General features: G+C 65.6%; 2 protein-coding genes across 18 annotated transcripts in view; one reads left to right on the plus strand and one right to left on the minus strand.

Annotated features, from left to right (window-relative positions):
* Positions 1-17,273, plus strand: part of Iqsec1 (IQ motif and Sec7 domain ArfGEF 1) — a 297,078-nt gene that overhangs the window by 246,641 nt on the left and 33,164 nt on the right. For 16 of the 17 annotated variants that reach the window (XM_047534518.1, XM_047534512.1, XM_047534520.1 and 13 more), the window contains one exon: positions 14,294-14,573. In XM_047534518.1, coding sequence (XP_047390474.1) covers positions 14,294-14,573 — 280 coding nt within the window. Of the gene's footprint in view, positions 1-5,011; positions 5,148-14,293; positions 14,574-17,273 lie in introns of those variants that run through there. The other variant, XM_047534514.1, reaches the window with a different exon arrangement.
* On the minus strand, positions 8,404-10,354 carry LOC124970947 (collagen alpha-1(I) chain-like). Its single transcript, XM_047534545.1, has 2 exons — positions 9,839-10,354; positions 8,404-8,730 (listed from the first exon to the last, which is right to left on the minus strand). Exons 1-2 carry the CDS (start codon positions 10,317-10,319, stop codon positions 8,636-8,638), a joined length of 576 nt encoding a protein of 191 aa, XP_047390501.1. The 5' UTR covers positions 10,320-10,354; the 3' UTR covers positions 8,404-8,635.

Genomic DNA, 17,273 nt, shown 5'->3' on the forward strand with positions numbered 1-17,273 from the left:
AGACGTGGCCGCACCCTCGCAGCGGGCTCTTCTGGTTTGGTTTGGTTTGTGACTTGGGATCACGAAGTGTTTCTCATGCGCCCCAGAGTAGAGCTGGGGTCGCGGCCCCGTGTGGTTTCGCTGCGCGGCCCTGCAGTCTCCTGAAGCACACGCCTGGTCCCCGCACGCGGTCACGGTGGGGTGACCTGCGGGGATGGGTCCCTGGGTTAGGGCCACAGCCTCTTCGGCTCCATGAGTTCAGTTCTGGGAACCCAGAGCTTGGGCTGGTCCCCCAGGCTGGTGACCGAGCGCTGCCTGGCCCATTCGGCAGGCCCCGTGTCTGGAAGTGACCAGGCGAGGCCAGGCCTGGGACTTCCTCATCAGGCGGGACCTTCCCAGGCGGGCGACAGGGACTTGCTTCTTTATCCCGCGAGGGCCCCACTGGCCGTGGAAATGGGGTTCGGCCTCTGCTGTCAGATGGACGTCCCTGGGACACTGGTGGCCCTCGGCTGCCTGCTGCCCTTGGTTTCCCCTTTCCAGCTGTTAGAGTTGGCCCGTGGCACCCGCCACTGCCGACTTAGCTGCGAGGGACCTTCGACAGCCCCGGGCCCAGGCCTCTGCGCGGCCCTCTTCTCCCTTCCTCACGCGGTCTTCTGTTCCGGGTCCTGATTCCGCTCCAGCCCAGGCCTGGGCAGCGGGCAGTGGCTCCACGGCGTTCCCTGGGCCTGGGGCCACCTCCAGCCCGGCAAGCCCAGAGGAGACTCAGTACCCCCAGAGGTGCTTGTCCTCCTGAGCTAGGCCAGAGCCACCTGGACCTGCCCCCTTGCCCCGTCACCTCTCAGGGCTGGAGCCCAGCACACAGTAGATGCTCAATAAACGCTTGTCACTCTCATCCTTAGGGACACCTTGTGAGTGTCCCTAGCTGCTCACGCAGTGCTTGGTGCAGAGGGCCCTCATGTGTCCAGTCAGAAACAAATGGAAGTGAGCCCCCTGCCGCCCTCCAGTCCTGCCTTGGCACGTGGGGTGACCACGACCAGGTCGGTCTCTGCTTCTCTCTCCTCAGGTGTGGACGCTGCTCTTGGGTCAGGGGGTCCTGTGCTTCCCTGCAGCAAAGCTGCCCCTCAGGTGTCCTGCCTTGGCCGGCTCCCCGTCCACCTGCTCAGCTTGGCTTCCCAGGGTCCCCGTACTTCAGGGAGCTTATAACGGAAGACCCCCAGCTGCTTCCTGCATGGCAGGCCCCAGGCTGAGGACTTGTGTGTTGTGTTATTACTTGGCCCTCAGAGTAGGTGGACAGCACTCCCATCTTATGACTGAGAGACAGAGGCACAGAGAGGCCTAGACACTTGCCCAAGGCCACACAGCTCCTACCGGCCAGGTACCAGACAGTCACAGGGAAGGGCCCTGTGTGCTGGCACTGTAGGTGCAAGTTAAGGGTCAGCGTTCCCTGCCTGGGGCCTTCATTTGTCCCCCAGGCCCTCTCAGCCCCTGGTCTGTGCTGAGGGCAGTGGACACTCAGGGCGGGGGGCCGATGTGCTGTGGAGCCCGCTGGCTGCCGGGCCACGGGTTGGGGCTGCCACCCACACCCGGTGTGACAGAAGCAGGGACGGGGAGCAGGCGCTCAGTCCAGGGCCGGCGGCCCGGCGCCTCCATCCACAGAGCCTCTTCTTGCTCCTTGTGAGTCATGTGACCTCAGGTCCCTGGGCCTCTCTGGGCCTCAGTTTCTTCCTCTGCAAAGTAGGAAGTAGTTCTGGCACCTGGCTCAAAGGTCGCCTGCAGGCAGCACCGAGAGTGGACGCCACCGTGCTCTGGGCTCTGGGCGACCTCGGTGGATGGCGGGAGCATGGGAGGCGACCCGTCCGCGGTGCTTTCTGTTCCTTTCCGCTGCGCGCTTTCAAAAGGCCGAGATTGTGCTGGACGTGGAGGGAGCCCCAGCCCTGGCCGCCGGCAGGGTGGGCCGAGTGGCAGCCAGGCCTGCGCAGGGGGCCCCTGTCCCCCCTGCCCACACTCCGGAGCCAGCCTCCCCAGCCGTGCCTCCGCCCGGCCCTCCCGGGGCGTCCCTGGGGCGGCCCGGCCCTGTCTGCTGGAGCCGCCACACAGAGCTGCTTTATTCGAGTCCATTTTTGCGCGTATGGAAATAACTGGAGGCCTCTGTATTTAATTTGGCTCAGCCGGGAGGGTTTTGGCTGCGTGCGTGTGTGTTCTGAAGCCTTTCCCAGGGAGCCCAGGGCCTGGAAGCTTCTGGTCACTCCAAACCCACACTCCTGCCCTGCTCGGCTGGGCGAGGGCTGGCGGGGGCGAGCGGCAGGACACGCGTCCTGGAAGGAGGGGCAGAGGGAGCGGGCCGGGCCCTCCCCATGAGATCATGGCGGGAGAGCCGGTGGGCGAGCCCTGCGCCCCGGCCAGCTAGGCGCAGGAGGGAGACGGCCCACCAGAGCTGTGTCTGGCTCCTGGGGCAGACAGGGCAGGGACGGCCCCGGGGACCTCCAGGGGGACAGGAGGGACAGCGCCGTGGAGACGAAGCCGCAGAAGCCCAGGGAGGCGAGGGCACTCCCCACGGGTGCTTCTAGAACATTCTAGGCTGCAGCATCCCCCGAGTCCAGGTGTCAGGTGGCTTTCTAAATGGCAGCCCAGCGCCGGGCCACTTAGCATCCAGGGCGTCCGGGGCGTTGAACGTGACGTTTCCGAATGACCACGTGATGGTGGGCTGTGGCGAGCGCCGTGACGCTGGTGTCAGGGGCCCGGCAGAGCGGAAGGCAGGCCTCGGCGCTCCCAGCGGCCACACACAGCTCGGGCACTTCTTGACCGGCCTCCTGGGACCTGGCGTTCTAAATCGGGTTTCTTGGGAACGCCGGGTGCAGAGTGGAGGCTCCTTCTCCCCTCTGGGAGAGGGGCCTGGATTTTGGTCCCTTGCGGGCAGCGCAGGCGAACACAGATGCCCACAGTGGTCATGCGGGTGTAAGAGCCGGGAACAGGCCAGGCCGGAGGGCGTGAGGGAAAGGTGGGGCCTGGCCTGTCTCCCCCTCAGGCCAGAGCGCAGCCCTCGTGGGCAATCCTAGCCCGCCCAGCCCTGAGAAGAGTCAGACGCTGGCTTTCGTGTTGTGTTGTTGTTTTTGGTCCTGGGGATGGAACTGGGTGGCGCTTAGCCACCGGGACACATCGCCAGCCCCTTTTATATTTTATCTGAAGACAGGGTCTCGCCGAGTTGCTTAGGGCCTCGCTAAGTGGCTGAGGCTGGCCTCCAACTTGTGATCCTCCTTCCTCGGCCTCCCGAGCCGCTGGGATGACAGGTGTGCCTCAGTGCCCAGCAGAAAGCTGGTTTTCGTATTGGCTCTCTAGATGGTGTGGCGGCAGGGCCTTACTCCAGCTTCCTAAATAAAACACTGTTTGGGCCACACACTTGAGCCAGGGGCTGCTCCTCTGGGTGCCAGACCTCGTGATGGCCTCTCTCGTGGAGTGGGTCTTTCAGAGGCCCCTCGGTCTCCTGTGACAAGTGGGCGGCAGCCTCCTGGCTGGCTCTGCCGGGCGGGCCCCGGGTCCAGGAGAGATGGGCCCCACCCTCGCTGGGCCTGGCCCTGATGGCCCTGGGGATAAAGGGCTTTTCACAGCGTCCCTGGAAAGGCTGCCAGGCGTGGTGGGGAGGGGTCCCCTCTCCCCGCAGCCTGCTCCCCGGTGTGGAGCTCTGTCCCCGGGATGCGCGGCCGCTCCACGGGCAGGTTGGGCTGACAGGGACGGATGGCGGCGCCCGCCTCGAGCAGCCCACGCCAGACGGGGCCCTGGCGGGCGGTGGCAGGGCGTCCCTTAGCCCCGGCCTCCCGCCCTCTGCCAGCTGGCTCTCAGCCCAGGTGACAGCAAGTGTCAGCCAGCCTGGGGGACTCGGCTCGCTTCCTGCCCGGCCCCACCCGCGCCGCCCAGCCCGCGGCCCCGCGATCGCAGGAGGCGGGCCCAGCCCGTCCTGTCCTGGGCGCCAGTGCGCTGCCCCCTTCCCTGGCGGCTCCGGCCTGGGGACAGGGAGATGCTCCTGTGTCGGGGGCTCTCGTGGCGTTCCCACTGGGCGAAGGGGGACCGAGGACACAGGTCAGAGTCCCGGTCACTCGTGTGGACGTCTCCGTCCTCTGCAGGCCGGGGAGCGTCCCCTGCACGTGGGGAGGAGTGGGGTGGGGGTGGCTGCGAGCGTGGCTCTGGGTGCTGCCCGCCCGCTGGCCTCCGCTGTCCCGGTCAGGCGGGCTCCTGGGTCCCCAGCAGCAGTGCCGTCTGTCCAGCACCCAGACAGGTGACCTCCAGGAGGAGCCGGCCACTGCGGGGACACAGACTTGGACACAAAGGAACGGCCTCCCAAAGACCCTCGGGTGACCGGCGGCTGTGCTCAGCGGAGGCCTGTCAGCCCCGCCACGCGCAGTGTGGGTCCCTGGACACCCTGCGCCGCCACCAGGTCTCGCCCGACCCCGGGCCGCACGCCTGGACCTCCAGCTCCTCCGCGGGGAGCGTCCGAGGTCATCAGTGACCAGGGCTGTGGCTCCAGGTCCCCAGGGCCGCCCGGCCCTCTCCAGACCCCGCGCCTCCCTCCTGGTGCCCCGCTCTCTGAACGGCGATGGCTCAGCACAGAGAAGGTGCGCTTGCGCCTGTGGACACACAGCCTGCTCTGCCGGGGGAGTGAGGCTGGGCCCGGGCCAGAAAGCCACCCCCTCTGCAAGGACGTCAAGGACGTCGACACGGCTGGGTCCCCAGGCCGCAGAGGCTGTTCCCTCGCCTGGTGCTGTGCCCATGAGAGAGAACTCTGCCCCAGGACGGGCCGCCCGGGCTTGGCAGTGGCCACGCGGGACTTCCTGTTCCCTGTGACGTCACGGCCGGCCGCTGTGCAGGCGGAACCGAGGCTCGGAGCACCGTCCTGCCATGGCCTCCGGCCAGAGCCCACCAGGCAGGGGACCCGTGGTCACGGCGTCAGGGTGGACGTGCCCTCGAGCTGTGCAGGCACCAGGCCCAGCAGGCAGGGGACGTGGGTCAGCTGCCACCGCAACCCCCACTTGGGGCACCCCCAGAACCCCGTCTTTCTTGGTGACGCTCCAGTGGCCCAAGAAGACCCCTGTGCTCCCAACTGCCACCAGTGGCTCCTGCCGCCTGTCCGTGTCGCCAGCGGCAGCTGACGATCTGGGACACGCGGACGTTGGTTGGTAAGCAAAGCGCTAAAAATAGCCTCCCCCTTGGAGGCGTCCATTGTCTGCGTCTGTGTCTCCTCGAGTATAAGAGCCACCGCTCGACCCTCTGCGGCCGGGGCGGGCTGGGGCCGCGCACCCAGGACGGTGGGCCTTGGGCTGCGCTTGGGGGCCTCCCGGAGGTCTGCGGCCAGAGGCCACCGGCTGGGGTGGCCACGGGACGCAGGGTGGGCTGCGCCTGCCTCAGCTGGGCACGAGGCTGGAGGTCCCTGCGGTCTCAGGTCCTGGGAGGGCCCTGCCCGAGCCCCGTGTGCGGGGCCTGAGGGGCGGACGGGGCACCGGGGGGCTCGGGCCTCCACGCTCGGCGGCCAGCCCCCTTCTGGCGTCTCTCCAGGGCCTCTTGTCCTGTCGCTGTCCACGCTGCTCTGCATCTTCCAGCTTCAAAGCTGTGACCCTTCCCGCAGCCCAGGCCTCAGCTGCCACCCAGCCCCTCCTCCAAAGACACCTTCGGCCCCTCCCCGTCCATCCTCACCTGGACCTTGACCTGACTTTGACCGTGACCTGCTCACACTGTGACCCGGGGCCTTCCTTGGCCCCAGCTTCTCCCTCCCACAGAGCTGACAGATCCCCCGGGAGGCACAGCTTCCCTCCAGCGCCTGGACTTAGCAGAAGAGAAGACGCACAAAGCCCTCCCTGGCTTGGCGTCGTAGCCCCACTGTGTGCTGCAGGGCCAGCTCCGTGGACTGAGCAGTGCCGTTTGAAAAAGGCAGAAGTCAGTCAGTGGTATTTGGGCAGAGGCGAGGGAGGGAGTCCAGGAGATGTTAGAAGCCCACAGTAGCCACTGGGAGCAGCATGTGCAAAGGTCCTGGGGTCAGAGCGTGCCAGGGTTACAGAGGCAAGGCCAGGAGGCCAGAGGGGCTGGACTGCTGCTGCCCTGGGAGGGCGTGCACGGGGTGGGGAGACAGGAAGATTGGCTGGGTCCTGCGGAGTGTTCTGGGTCATTGCGAGGACCGGGGCTCCCCTGGAGGGAAGTGGGAGGAGACGAGGGATGTGGCCATCGCTGTCTTGAGAGAGAAGCCCTCGGGAGCTGGAAGGACCGAGTTGCCTTCGGGTGAGATGGGGAAGGCGTGGAGCCGGCCTGGTGAGGGCCTCTGTCTCTGTGGGTCGGACTCAGGTTCCTTGGCGCTCTCTGTGTCTCCTCATCGAAGCAGATTTGGGAACCGGGCAAAAGCAAAAGTCCTGCCACCCTCCCCACCCTGTAGGGCCACGTTGTGGACTGTCCAGAAGGGTCGTCAGCTTGGTTTTGAGTCACCAGGTGTGCAGTGTTTGGGTGGATGTCCTGGCTGTCGGGCTGCATGGAGACTCGGGGCTCCGAATCTCTTCATGTCGTGCAAGCACCCTGGCCTCCCCTGGCCTCCCCGGCCTCCCCTGGGCTCCCCTGGGCTCCCCTGGCCTCCCCTGGGCTCCCCTGCCCTCCCCTGGCCCCCCCTGGCCCCGCGTCCCAGTCTGGAGACTCGCAGCCTGTGAGCCTGTGACTTCCCTGCCTGCGTTTCCACTGGGGGTGCCGCGCCCTGCCCGCCTGCTCCCCGCCGTCCCTCCAGGGCCTCTCCCTCCAGCGCCTGTTCGCCCAGCCCACACTCCTGCCCGGGGCTTGCTAGGACCCCATCCGCGCACTCTCCCCCTCCCCAGGACCACCCACCAGCCCTGCGGCCGTAAGGCGGGGCGTTGAGGGCGGAGCCGCCTCCCAAGCCCAGGAGCCCCCACGGCCCCGCCCCCCGGCGCACCAGCTCTATCTGTGTCGCACGTCCCCTTGAGGGCCACACCTTTGGAGCCAGGCCAGCGGGGGACAGTCCAGAGGGGGAGCAGCCCGGGTGTGCCCGGGCCGGAGCCTGCGTCTGCTCCAGGTTCTGGGCCTGGGCAAACTACCGCGCCCCGTGTCCCCAGGTCCTGATGGGTCGCAGTCCTGAGCTCAGGCTGACGCGGCGGGCAGTGTCTGCAGGCCACCGCGCTCGGGACGTCTGAACACCACACCCGCCCCTTCCCAAGTCGCCACCCCCATACTCCGCCTCGGGTCCCACACACCTGCCAGCTCCTCGGCCCCAGGAGCGTCCTGCAGAGATCTCGCGGGAGGGGCAGTGGCTGCCCTCCACCAGAGGACGTGGTATGAGCGTCCCTCTTCATTTCCTCCCCAGACCCTGCCCTGGTCTGTCCCGTCCTTCCCCCAGGCTGGGCCCTAGAGGTGAGCACAGGACCTAGCTCAGGGCAGGGCAAGACCATCACCTCCTCTCTTCTGGGTGATCAACCTTGATTAATGCAGCCCAGGCAACAAAGAGCAGCACAAAGCCCTACGTGAGGGCTGGGAATAAGTCGTCCTGACTTATCTGGCATCCCTTTCAGGAAATCAGAAACCCTGGAGGAGGCCTAGGGGTGTGCGGGGCCTACGTAACTTCAGAAGGCTGCTTTGCTCTGGCCTGTGCAGGAATCCGGCTAGAGGCTGCTGGTGCGGACGCTGAACCACAGACAGAACTTGAAAATGGCCTGCTTCCTCCAGCTGTGGGAGCTGGCCATGGCTGGCCATGGGCATCCCAGGAGCCCCGGGGCCCTGTCCTGTTCACCCCAGCCCCACCCCCACACTCCCTCTGCCTGGGGGGACTTCCGGGGGCACAGACAAGACCTGGAGTCAAGGCCCAGCCCCGCTCTGCCCTACCGTGACTGGGCCACCCAGGCTCACCAGCTCTTCCTCTGGAGAAGGATGGCGGTCCTAGCTCCCTCCACCTCCCAGGCCGTGACCGATTTCAGGCTGTGTTTTATTTTATTTTGGGGGTACCAGGGATTGAACCCAGGGCTGCTTCACCATGAAGCCACATCCCCAGCCCTATTTTGCATTTTATTTAGAGATAGGGTCTCGCTGAGTTGCTCAGGGCCTCGCTAAGTTGCTGAGGCTGGCCTCCAACTTTCGATCCTCCTGCCTCAGCCTCCTGAGCTGCCAGGATGACAGGCATGTGCCACTGTGCCTGGCTCAGCTGTGTGTTTTAAACCCTGCCCCCCCCACAGCCTTGTACCTGGCAGGATGCGGGAAGGATGTCACTCAAACCCGCAGGCGTCCGTGTGTGCGTGTACACAGCCTACCCTCTCTGTGGGTCCCACACCCACGGGTTCAACTACCTGCAAATCAAAATCAAAAATACTAAAAAAAAAAAATGTGTCCGTAGTCACAGCACACGCACAGTGATTTTTGGTTACTTTTTATTTCCCAAACAAGACAGTCTAACGAGCGCTCGTACTGCGGCAGACTCAGGGTACCAGGCATCTACGCTGGCCTTGCGGGGCCTGGACGTCCTATTAGGTGTGGGACGATCTGTGGACTTGACTTCAAGGATACGGGCTCCGCGGAAGCTATGGGAACACACGCCATTGTATGTCACGGGCTTGCACATCCTGACGTGTCCAAGGGAGGTCCTGGGACACTGAGGGACACCTGTACCTGTTTCCCTAGGACAGGCGTGTCACACGGTGGGGCGCCCCGGGCTCTGGAGCAGGCTGCATGGATCTTCTGCACCGGCTGTGTGTCCTTGGGGGTGTGCGTGACCTCTCTGTGCTCCTGGGTGGTTGGGAGGACAGACTGAGTCCCGGGAGCCGCTTAGTAATTCCTAACTGCCGGGGCACCGAGGTTGCTGTTAGGGTGCCCGGCGAGTCCCCACCTGCACGGCGCCCCTCCCCGGGGCCCAGAGCCGCCTCTAGATGACATTTTTCTTGAGAGAAGTCACTTATGACTTCACGGCTGTAATTAGAGACGTCTGTGGCCAAAGGGCCGCGGCCCACCCCGCCCTGACTCCCTCCCGGCTGGAGGCGGGGCTGGAGGCGGGACGTGGCGTCTGCGTCTGGCCCTGGGCTGGTCACGTGCAAGGGTCTCGGCTTCTGCCCTGGGTCCCGCCTCCGCTGGGGGGCTCTCAGGGCGGGGCCGCTGGCTTGGCGGGGACGGCAGCCGCTCCCGGGGTAGGAGCTCCACGACGGCTCTGCCCAGCCCGAGGGGTCCGGGAGTGGCTGCCCACCAGCCCATTCCCAGGAAGGGGACGGAGGCGCCTGGATTCCCGGCCATGGCCACAGAGCTGCCCCTGCAGGAGCCAGAACTCCAGCCCAGACGTCTGGGCCCCAGAAGGCGGAGGCGGGCACAGGACAGCGTTCCGAAGTGTCCCTCGTCCTAGGACAGGGTCGGCCTCCCCAGCCACCCCTGCATCTCCGCTCCAGGGCAGGAGGCCACGAGGGAGCCGGAAGAGGGGAGGGCGAGAGCCGCAGCGACGCAGGGCTGGGGTCCCCGCAGGGAGGACAGGCCCCCGGCACCAGCCCGGCCCTCACCGGCTCTCCAGCCTGGCCACCACCTGGCGCCATCTTGGTCGTGCCCAGGTCCACTCACGAGCAAGAGCCCATCTCCTCGCCCTGGGCCATCCCTGCCTTTGCTTGGAGGCCAGGACGTTCACGGCCACGAACTGTTGTCCCCTGCCATCCCAGGGTCGCACCACCAGCAGGGGATGGGCCACGCACAGACCCCAGCTTACACGGGGGGACATGGGCAGCGGTTCCTGGGGAGACCCTAGCGCGGCCCCTGCGAGGCCAAGGAACCCAAGTGAAGGGCACCTCGAGGCTGGGCCGGCAGCGGGAGGGACGTCCCCTTGCACGTCCCTGGGATCCGATCAGCTGCCCTTACATACCTCCCGTGACGGAGCGCTCACTGCCACGTGGGGAGGCTGGCCGTGCTTCTGTCCACTGCAGGGCTCCGCGCTCGGCTGGGGCGTGGCGGCCGGCTGCCTCCTCTGGCCTGGCGGTCCAGCTCTTGGCGGGACAGCTCAAGGCTTCCTCCCAGCGTGCGGCCGCCTGGCAGACGGAGCCCGTGCCAGCTGGGCTGGGTGGTGGCTTCACCCCGGATCTGCCCGAGGGTGTCTGCGGTCCCTCGTCCGCCACCCCCGGGGCTCTAGGACCCAGACAGCGCCCTCCTCTGTGATCTGACGGCTGGGCGGGCGGCAGGGCTGCTTTTGCTTCTGACTTCTTCTCTGACCTAGCGCCCGGCTCCTCGGCTGCACGGTGGCTTCCGCTCACGGTCACCTTCCAGCTGCCTGGCTGCCCAGCCAGGGCCCCACCCGCCCTGGCGCCGCGTCCTGGGGACGGTAGAGGGTCCACGTCGGCCCCTGCCATCGCAGTCGCCTTAGGAAAGCAGCTGGCTGGGCTTCCCTGCGTCCCCTCTTACTCCTCAAGGACGTCTCTGGAAAAGGGATCCTTGAACAAGCAGCCTCTTCTGAGAGATGGGGGCAGCCGCCACTTAACTGCCAGAGAATGTTCCAGAAACTCTAAACTGCCAGGGAATAGCCAGGGACTCAGAGAGGGTCCTCCTGCCCGGTTGCTTGACCTGCGTGTGGCCCTGTGTCGCTGAGAGGACGAATTCCAGGGAGCCGTGGAGGACTCTCGCGGGGATGTGGGGGGCCATCTGATGGGCCGGGTTTGGGGAACGAGCTTCTCCCGGGGCCTAACTGGGCGGTGAGCCACGGAGCCCGGAGCTCACGAGGTGGGAGCACTTGGGGGCTGGGTGTGGGGGCTGGTCCTGTGTTCCCTTCCCCAAAGTCCCACCTCGAAGACTCAGCTCAGCCTGGGAAACCCAAGTCAAAACTGCTCTGAACACCCCGGGAAACACATCCTTTTAAAAAAAAAAAAAATCATTTATTTATTTTTGGTACTGAGCCACACCCCTAGGCCTTTTTATTTATTTATTTTTTAGGCAGGTCCTAAGTGGTTGAGGCTGGCCTCCAACTTGGGATCCTCCTGCCTCAGCCTCCCTAGCTGCTGGGGTGACAGGCGTGGGCCACCGCACACGGCTCAGTAAACCCGTCTTAAAGTGGTAAAACCATAAATCGAACCATCCCAAGCCCAGATGCCCCAGATGGCCACCTCTGGGTGAAACCATCGTTAGGTCTAAAATATCTAAACTAGAAAATGCGTCATATGCCCCATAAACTGGATGTCGAGCCGAAAAACAAGTGGAATCGTGTCGGGTCAGGGACCCTCCGCACCCTGGAAAAGCGCTCGCCTCCTTTTAGAGCTCCGAGTCGCTAGGACATCTGCCCCTCTGCCTGGGGAGGGAGTCACTGCTATGGGACATCTGGACAGTCCTGTCCCCCCTGCCCAGGAAGAAACTGGGGGCAGAGTGTCGTCCTAACCAGGAGGGAGGGAGGGAGGAGCTGAGCGCTGGGCTCCGTGGACGTGACCTGGAAACCTCCCGTCTCGAGGCCACCGGCCACCGCGCTGCCCCTGCGTCTTCCCTGGGCCTGGTGACCTGGGCTCGTCCACACACACAATTTTTGCTTCAAACAAAAGCGATCGTGTTCTAATCAGTTGGGATCATCTCTGACGCAGACTCTCCGTGGGTGTCTCGCACGGTGTGGCTTCCGATGGCGTCTACTTAAGATGTCGTGGAGAAATACCTCTGCGTTCACTGCTGTCCACAGGCCATGGGGCCATGCCGGGTCCAATAGGAGGGCGGAACTGGCTCGTCGCTTTTCATGTTGGCATGGTCTGAGTTGATTTGGGGGTGTTTTCTGTCTTTTTCTTGCAGTTTGGAAGGGCCACGTCCCACCCTTGAGGGAATAGTGTCTGCATCCACTTCCTTTTTGGTACTGGGATTGAACCAGGGGTGCTAACCACTGAGCCACATCCCAGCCCTTTTTATATTTTATTTAGAGACAGGGTCTCACTGAGTTGCTTAGGGCCTCGCTAAGTTGCTGAGGCTGGCCTCCAACTTGCGATCCTCCTGCCTCAGCCTCCTGAGCCGCAGGGATGACAGGCGTGCACCACCGTGCCTGGCTTCTGTGTAGACTTTTGACTAGACTTGGTGACAGTTGAATGAGGTTGGCAGTTGGCAGGGGATGCAGGACAAAGGGATGATGCCCAGGGTCCAGGGGGCAGGCTGTGGGTGACTGTCAGAACTTCCCTTCCTGGAGGGGATGCTCTTAAGGAGAGCCCTGGCCCTTTCTCCCTAGAACATTCTGGAACTGCTGTCCAAAGCATCCCAGCGTAGGGATTCTGGGCTCGTGCAGTGGGAAAGCCCCTGCTTTCCTAACCACGTTCGTCTCCTTTTATCCCCGAGGTGCCCCTCCCCCAGCCCCACACCCCCGGCCACCCGGCAGCCAGGCCTTCCCAAGCTCACTGGCCGTCCCCTGCTTCCCTGTCCTCGGCCCTCTCTGCCCAAGCTGCTGCCAACTGGGAAGAGCAGCAATGGCCACGTTCACGGCAGGCCGGGCCTCCGCCCCTCCCGAGCGGGAGCAGCGCCGCGCCTGCCCTTGTGCGCCTGTCCTGGGGCCAGCTGGGCGGACAGGGCCGTCCGGTCAAGGCCGCGTCCCCTCGGCCTCGGGCTCAGCCGCGCGGGTCCTGTTGCGGGAGGCGGTACTCATGCCGTGCTTCCTGGGACGCCGATCAGCACAGAGCGCAGCGACCCCCGGCCGGGAGTGGAGGCTCGGCTCGGAGGCTGGGCAGCCTGGGACTTCCCTGCCGTCCTCTGAGGATCGAGGGCCTCCTGTCAAAAGTGGGGCTCACTCGCTGCCGCAGACGCACAGAGCGTCAGCTGCTCCCGTCCCTCCGAGCGCCGGCCCTGAGGCGGGGGCGCAGGGGAGGGCGCGGGGCTCTGGAGGGTCCTGCAGGCTTAGCGCCACAGAGGGGCCCCGAGGCCCGGCAGGGGAGGTCAGACCCCAGTCCACAGCCACATGGGCAGGGCCAGACCCCGAGGAAGGGCCTCCGTCACACCTTAGCCCCTAGGGACGTGACGAAACGTCCCTGGAGGCCAGAGCCGGTGACTGGAGCGGACACTATCCCCACACGCAAGCCAGAGCACGGGTGCTGAGCTTGGTGGGCCCGGCGGCCGGCTCAGCGCCGAGCTGGGTCCGGCCGGGCTCCCTCCTGCACCGGCTCTGCTCCGGGGCCCCTTTCCTGGGCCCCCACGGGGTTTGGCCGCTGGCACAGGGTCCCCAGGCCCCGGGAGCAGCAGGGAATGGAAGCGGGGCAGCAGCGGCCCAGCAGTGGGCTGGCTGTGGGACGCAGGGTGTCCCGCTGCTCAGAAGGAGGGGCCCGGGAAAGGGGGCGCTCACGGTTCCTTCCCTCCTGGGGGCCACCCAGCAAGACCGCCACCCTGCCCCAGGGACCAGGGGACCAAGTCCCGTCCAGCCCTGGGTGAGTGATGTCCCAGGGCCAGGGAGCTGGCAGGGGCAGGAGGTTACAGTGGTGACTTCTGTCCCCGGCAGCCGGCCCGCCCTCTCAGCATCCGCGGCTGTCAGGAGGGTGTGGGCGCGTGAGGCAGGGAGCGCAGGGGCCGCAGCAGGCTGCGTGAGCTCTGGTGGCTGCCGGCCGCCGCCTTCGCCCTGGTACGGGCCCTGGCCCTTCCTCCGCACGCGGGTGTTCAGGATTCAGGGAAAACGTCCGCAGAGCGCCAGAGCCATGCCACGGGGGTGCGGCACACAATCCTCCTTCTTGCCGGGTTCTGGAGGCCAGGCTCCAGGCAAAGGGAGGCCAGCTGGCTTTCCAGGCCTGTCTTCACAGTGCTTCTGCCGTCCACATCTGTGTCCCCATTTCCTCTCCTTAGGTCCCCAGTCATGTTATATTAGGGTCCACCCTAATGTCCTTATTTTAACTTAATTACCTTTGTAAACACCCTCTCTTAAGCCTGGCACGGTGGCCCGCACCTGTCATCCCAGCAGTTCAGGAGGCTGAGGCAGGAGGCTGGCCAGTTGGAGGCCAGCCTCAGCCACTTAAGGAAGCCCTGTGTTAAAAAAGTGCAGGCGCTGAGGGCGTATGTGATCCAGGTGGGGAGAGGTGACAGGACCCACTTACCCAGGCCGTATTTACTGAGCACCTACTAGGTGCCGGATCTGCACCAGGGCTGGGGGCTACCAGCAGCCCAGTGACCCAGGCCGCGTCCTGGGGAGCCGCGGCGCTGGCGTGGGAGGCCTGATGGTGAACAGGAGTCACTGAAGGGCGCGGCGGGTTTTCCTGGGGAGACCAAGTCCGAGCAGAGGGTCCCCGTGGGGCCGGGGGACTCGGCGGGGGTGCGGGAGGAAGCGGGGCAGCAGGTGGCCTCCCGCCGGGCTCTGGTTCCCCGCTCAGGCAGCTCTGTCCCCCTTTCTCCGCAGCGTCGAGGGCGAGGCCCCCAGCAGCGAGAGCGGCACGCCGCTGGACAGCCCGTCGGCCTACCACCAGGGCGCGCTAGTGCCCGGCCCCGGCCTCGGCGCGGACCAGTACGAGCAGGCGGCCGGCGCCTATGGGCCCTACGCGGGGCCGCCGCGCACGCGCAGGCCCCGGCTGCAGCACTCGACGTCCATCCTGCGCAAGCAGGCCGAGGAGGACGCCATCAAGCGCTCGCGCTCGCTCTCCGAGAGCTATGAGCTCTCCTCCGACCTGCAGGACAAGCAGGTAGGCGGCGCCCCGCGGGAGCTGGCTCTGGTGGCCTCGCGCGAAGGCCACCCTGGGGACTCCCTCGGAGCCCTCTTCCAGTGACACTTGTACTGGCTTCTCTGTCCTTCACGGATCTGGGGGCCACGCTGGCATCTGGGTGTCCACAGGTTCCCTGGCACACCGTGGAGGGCCCAGGACAGGACCAAGGGAGGGAGCCCCAACCCCCCCGGGACAGAGGGCTTCCAACGACGTGGTGGCCTGGAGGGTTCTTGTGTCCTGCTCTGGTCGATGAGCCCCGGTCTCCAGAGAAGTGGAGCCGCGGTTGGCTGCACTCCTGCTCAGAGGCAGGGCCCAGAGCCACCGCGAGTGGCGTGGTGCGCAGACCCAGGAGGGGCCAGGAGCAGCCTCTTGAGGGCGGGCGGCAGTGAGTGCTCTGTCCTGCTGGGCTGCTGGGTCAGGGTCAGCAAGGCAGCCAGAGGCCCTGGGTGGCAGGGCCCGGGTGGTGCTCGGAAGACCCCGGTCGCAGTGAGCGAGCCCCTGGGTGGGCGGAGCGCTGAGCACCCCGGGCTCGGAGGAGCCCGCTGCCAGGAGGGAGCCGGCAGCTTGCAGGGCGGGCAGCGGTGGTCTGTCCAGCCTTCCGGCTCCCGCGCACCAGGCCTCGGGCAGACTCCTCGGCCCACCTGGCTCTGCCCCCTTCCCGGGAGCCCCAGGGACCATCTGCAGAAGTCACCGGCCCTCCTGCCCACGCCTAGCCCTGGCCTGGACTGCCCTCTGCTTCCGTCTTCCTGTTTGTCCCTAAAGGAGCAGAGGTCTGGGCTGAGAGACCCCCCGACTTTCTTAGGGAGGGGGAGACGTCCCCTCCAGGGTCCAGGAGGCCCCTCCCAGCCCTGTCCTCAGCCTGCGTCCCTGGCTGGCCCTGCCACCTAGCTCTGCTCCCTCTCCGTATGCCCCCTGTGGATTGGGACCGAGGAGGGAGCTGGCGCAAACCACCCCCACACCCTGTCCCTTACCCCGTGACCAGGCCAACAGCAGGCAAAACAGTCTCTGTTGCGTGTCAGCTGTGTCCCCATCCAGAGTGGCTCACGAAGGTTCCTAGGAGAAGACGGCCGTGGCGGGATCACTCAGGGAGGAGCGGGAGGGTGAGGCTTCTGGGGCCTGTGGGGATGAGGTGAGCTGCCTGAAGCCGAGGCCCCAGGGGACAGGCATCGAGCTGCCTGCTGGGCATCAGCGGGGCCCAAGGTGAGGCTGCCATCCCTACATCCACCCTGGCGCAGGAGCCAGTGAACCGTCGACAGGCAGTTTGGGGGGCTAGAACCCAGTGGTGCAGTGCTAGCCTGGTGTGTGTCAGCCTCTGGGTTCCGTCCCCCACACTGCAACAGCGGGGAGCAGTTGAATTCTGAAAAAGGATTAGAAAATTGGGGGGAAATAGAGTGACTTGCTGGGTGCATACCTAAAATCCCAGCGACTTGGGAGGCTGAGGCAGGAGGATTCAAAGTTGGAGGCCAGCCTCAGCCACTTAGCAAGGCCGTAAGCAACTCAGTGAGACTGTCTCAAACTAAAAAGTAGAAAGGGCTGGGGACAGGGCTCAGTGGTGGGATGCCTTGGGTTCAATCCAAAACAGGAAAGAAATAGAGCGACTGCATGGCAGCAGCATCAAATAAGGGTGGTCAACATGAGAACCGGGTGTTCCCCAAAGAGCTGACAGCAGGTGCAAAGGTTTCGAGGCCAGCATGAGCCTGGGATCTGTGAGGGAACAGGTGGTGCAGAGGCAGCAGAGGAGGTGACATTGACAGGCACAGGGCATTCTGTGCTCCACTGAGCTTCCCAGCAAGCAAGGCAAAAATGGTAACCAGGCAGATTGCAGGACTTGCCGGATGCTCTGCTCCACAGGAGCTAAACGTCTGGGCCATGGCTGCCCGTTTTAGTGGAAGGAGCCCCGAGGGGAGTGAGTGCATTCTCCTTCCGGCCTCTGGCCCTCCAGCTTCTGGGGGTTTCCTGACCCTAAGAGCAGAGGCCGGGGTGGGTGTCCGGGGCTGTCCCCAAGTCCTTGAGAGGCAGCAGTTCTGCTTTGTGGGCGGGCACACCTCTCGGTTCCTTATTGAGGCTGTTCCAGAAGTTTCCCTCAGGCGCGTGAGGCCTGGGGAGAGCTGCCCCAGGGCCGGCTCTGTGACCTGTGCGGCCACGCGGGCCCTTCTCCCTGCCTGCTCTGGGAAGCTGGGGTGGGAGAGCCCGTCAGGCTCACACCCCACACAAGCTCAGCCTGCAGAGGTGGACGCGCGGGCACCTGGACGGCGTTCAGAGGAGAGGGGAAGCAGAACCACCCTGCGCCTCTGGCCCAGCTGCGCCTGGAAGAGTCACCAGGGTCCCCGCGGCTCTGCCCGCCCCCTCCCGCGCGGCGTGTGGAGAAGCTGGGCTTTGCAGAGGCTGCCGCTCCGGCCCCGGCCCTGGTGCTGGTGCTGGCCGGGTGCGTGCCCTCTCCTGGCCGGGCGTCGGATGCCCGTTGTCCCCAGCACCCAGAGGGCCTGGCTCGGCAGGACGCCAGTCGCCCCCCTTGGCTCGTCTCGGACGCCTCCCTCCCAGCTCTGGCCGCAGGGCCGGGCTGCTTTCTGGCTCAGCAAGGCCTGGGGAGCCCTTGGGGAGCCTTGGCCACGCATGCGCGTGTGGGCCTCGGGTCCGGGGAAGGCTGGCTGTCCCACCAGGGGACGCTGGTGCATCGCA

This window comes from Sciurus carolinensis, chromosome 19 (genome assembly GCF_902686445.1).
Source record: "Sciurus carolinensis chromosome 19, mSciCar1.2, whole genome shotgun sequence".
Lineage (NCBI taxonomy): Eukaryota > Metazoa > Chordata > Mammalia > Rodentia > Sciuridae > Sciurus > Sciurus carolinensis.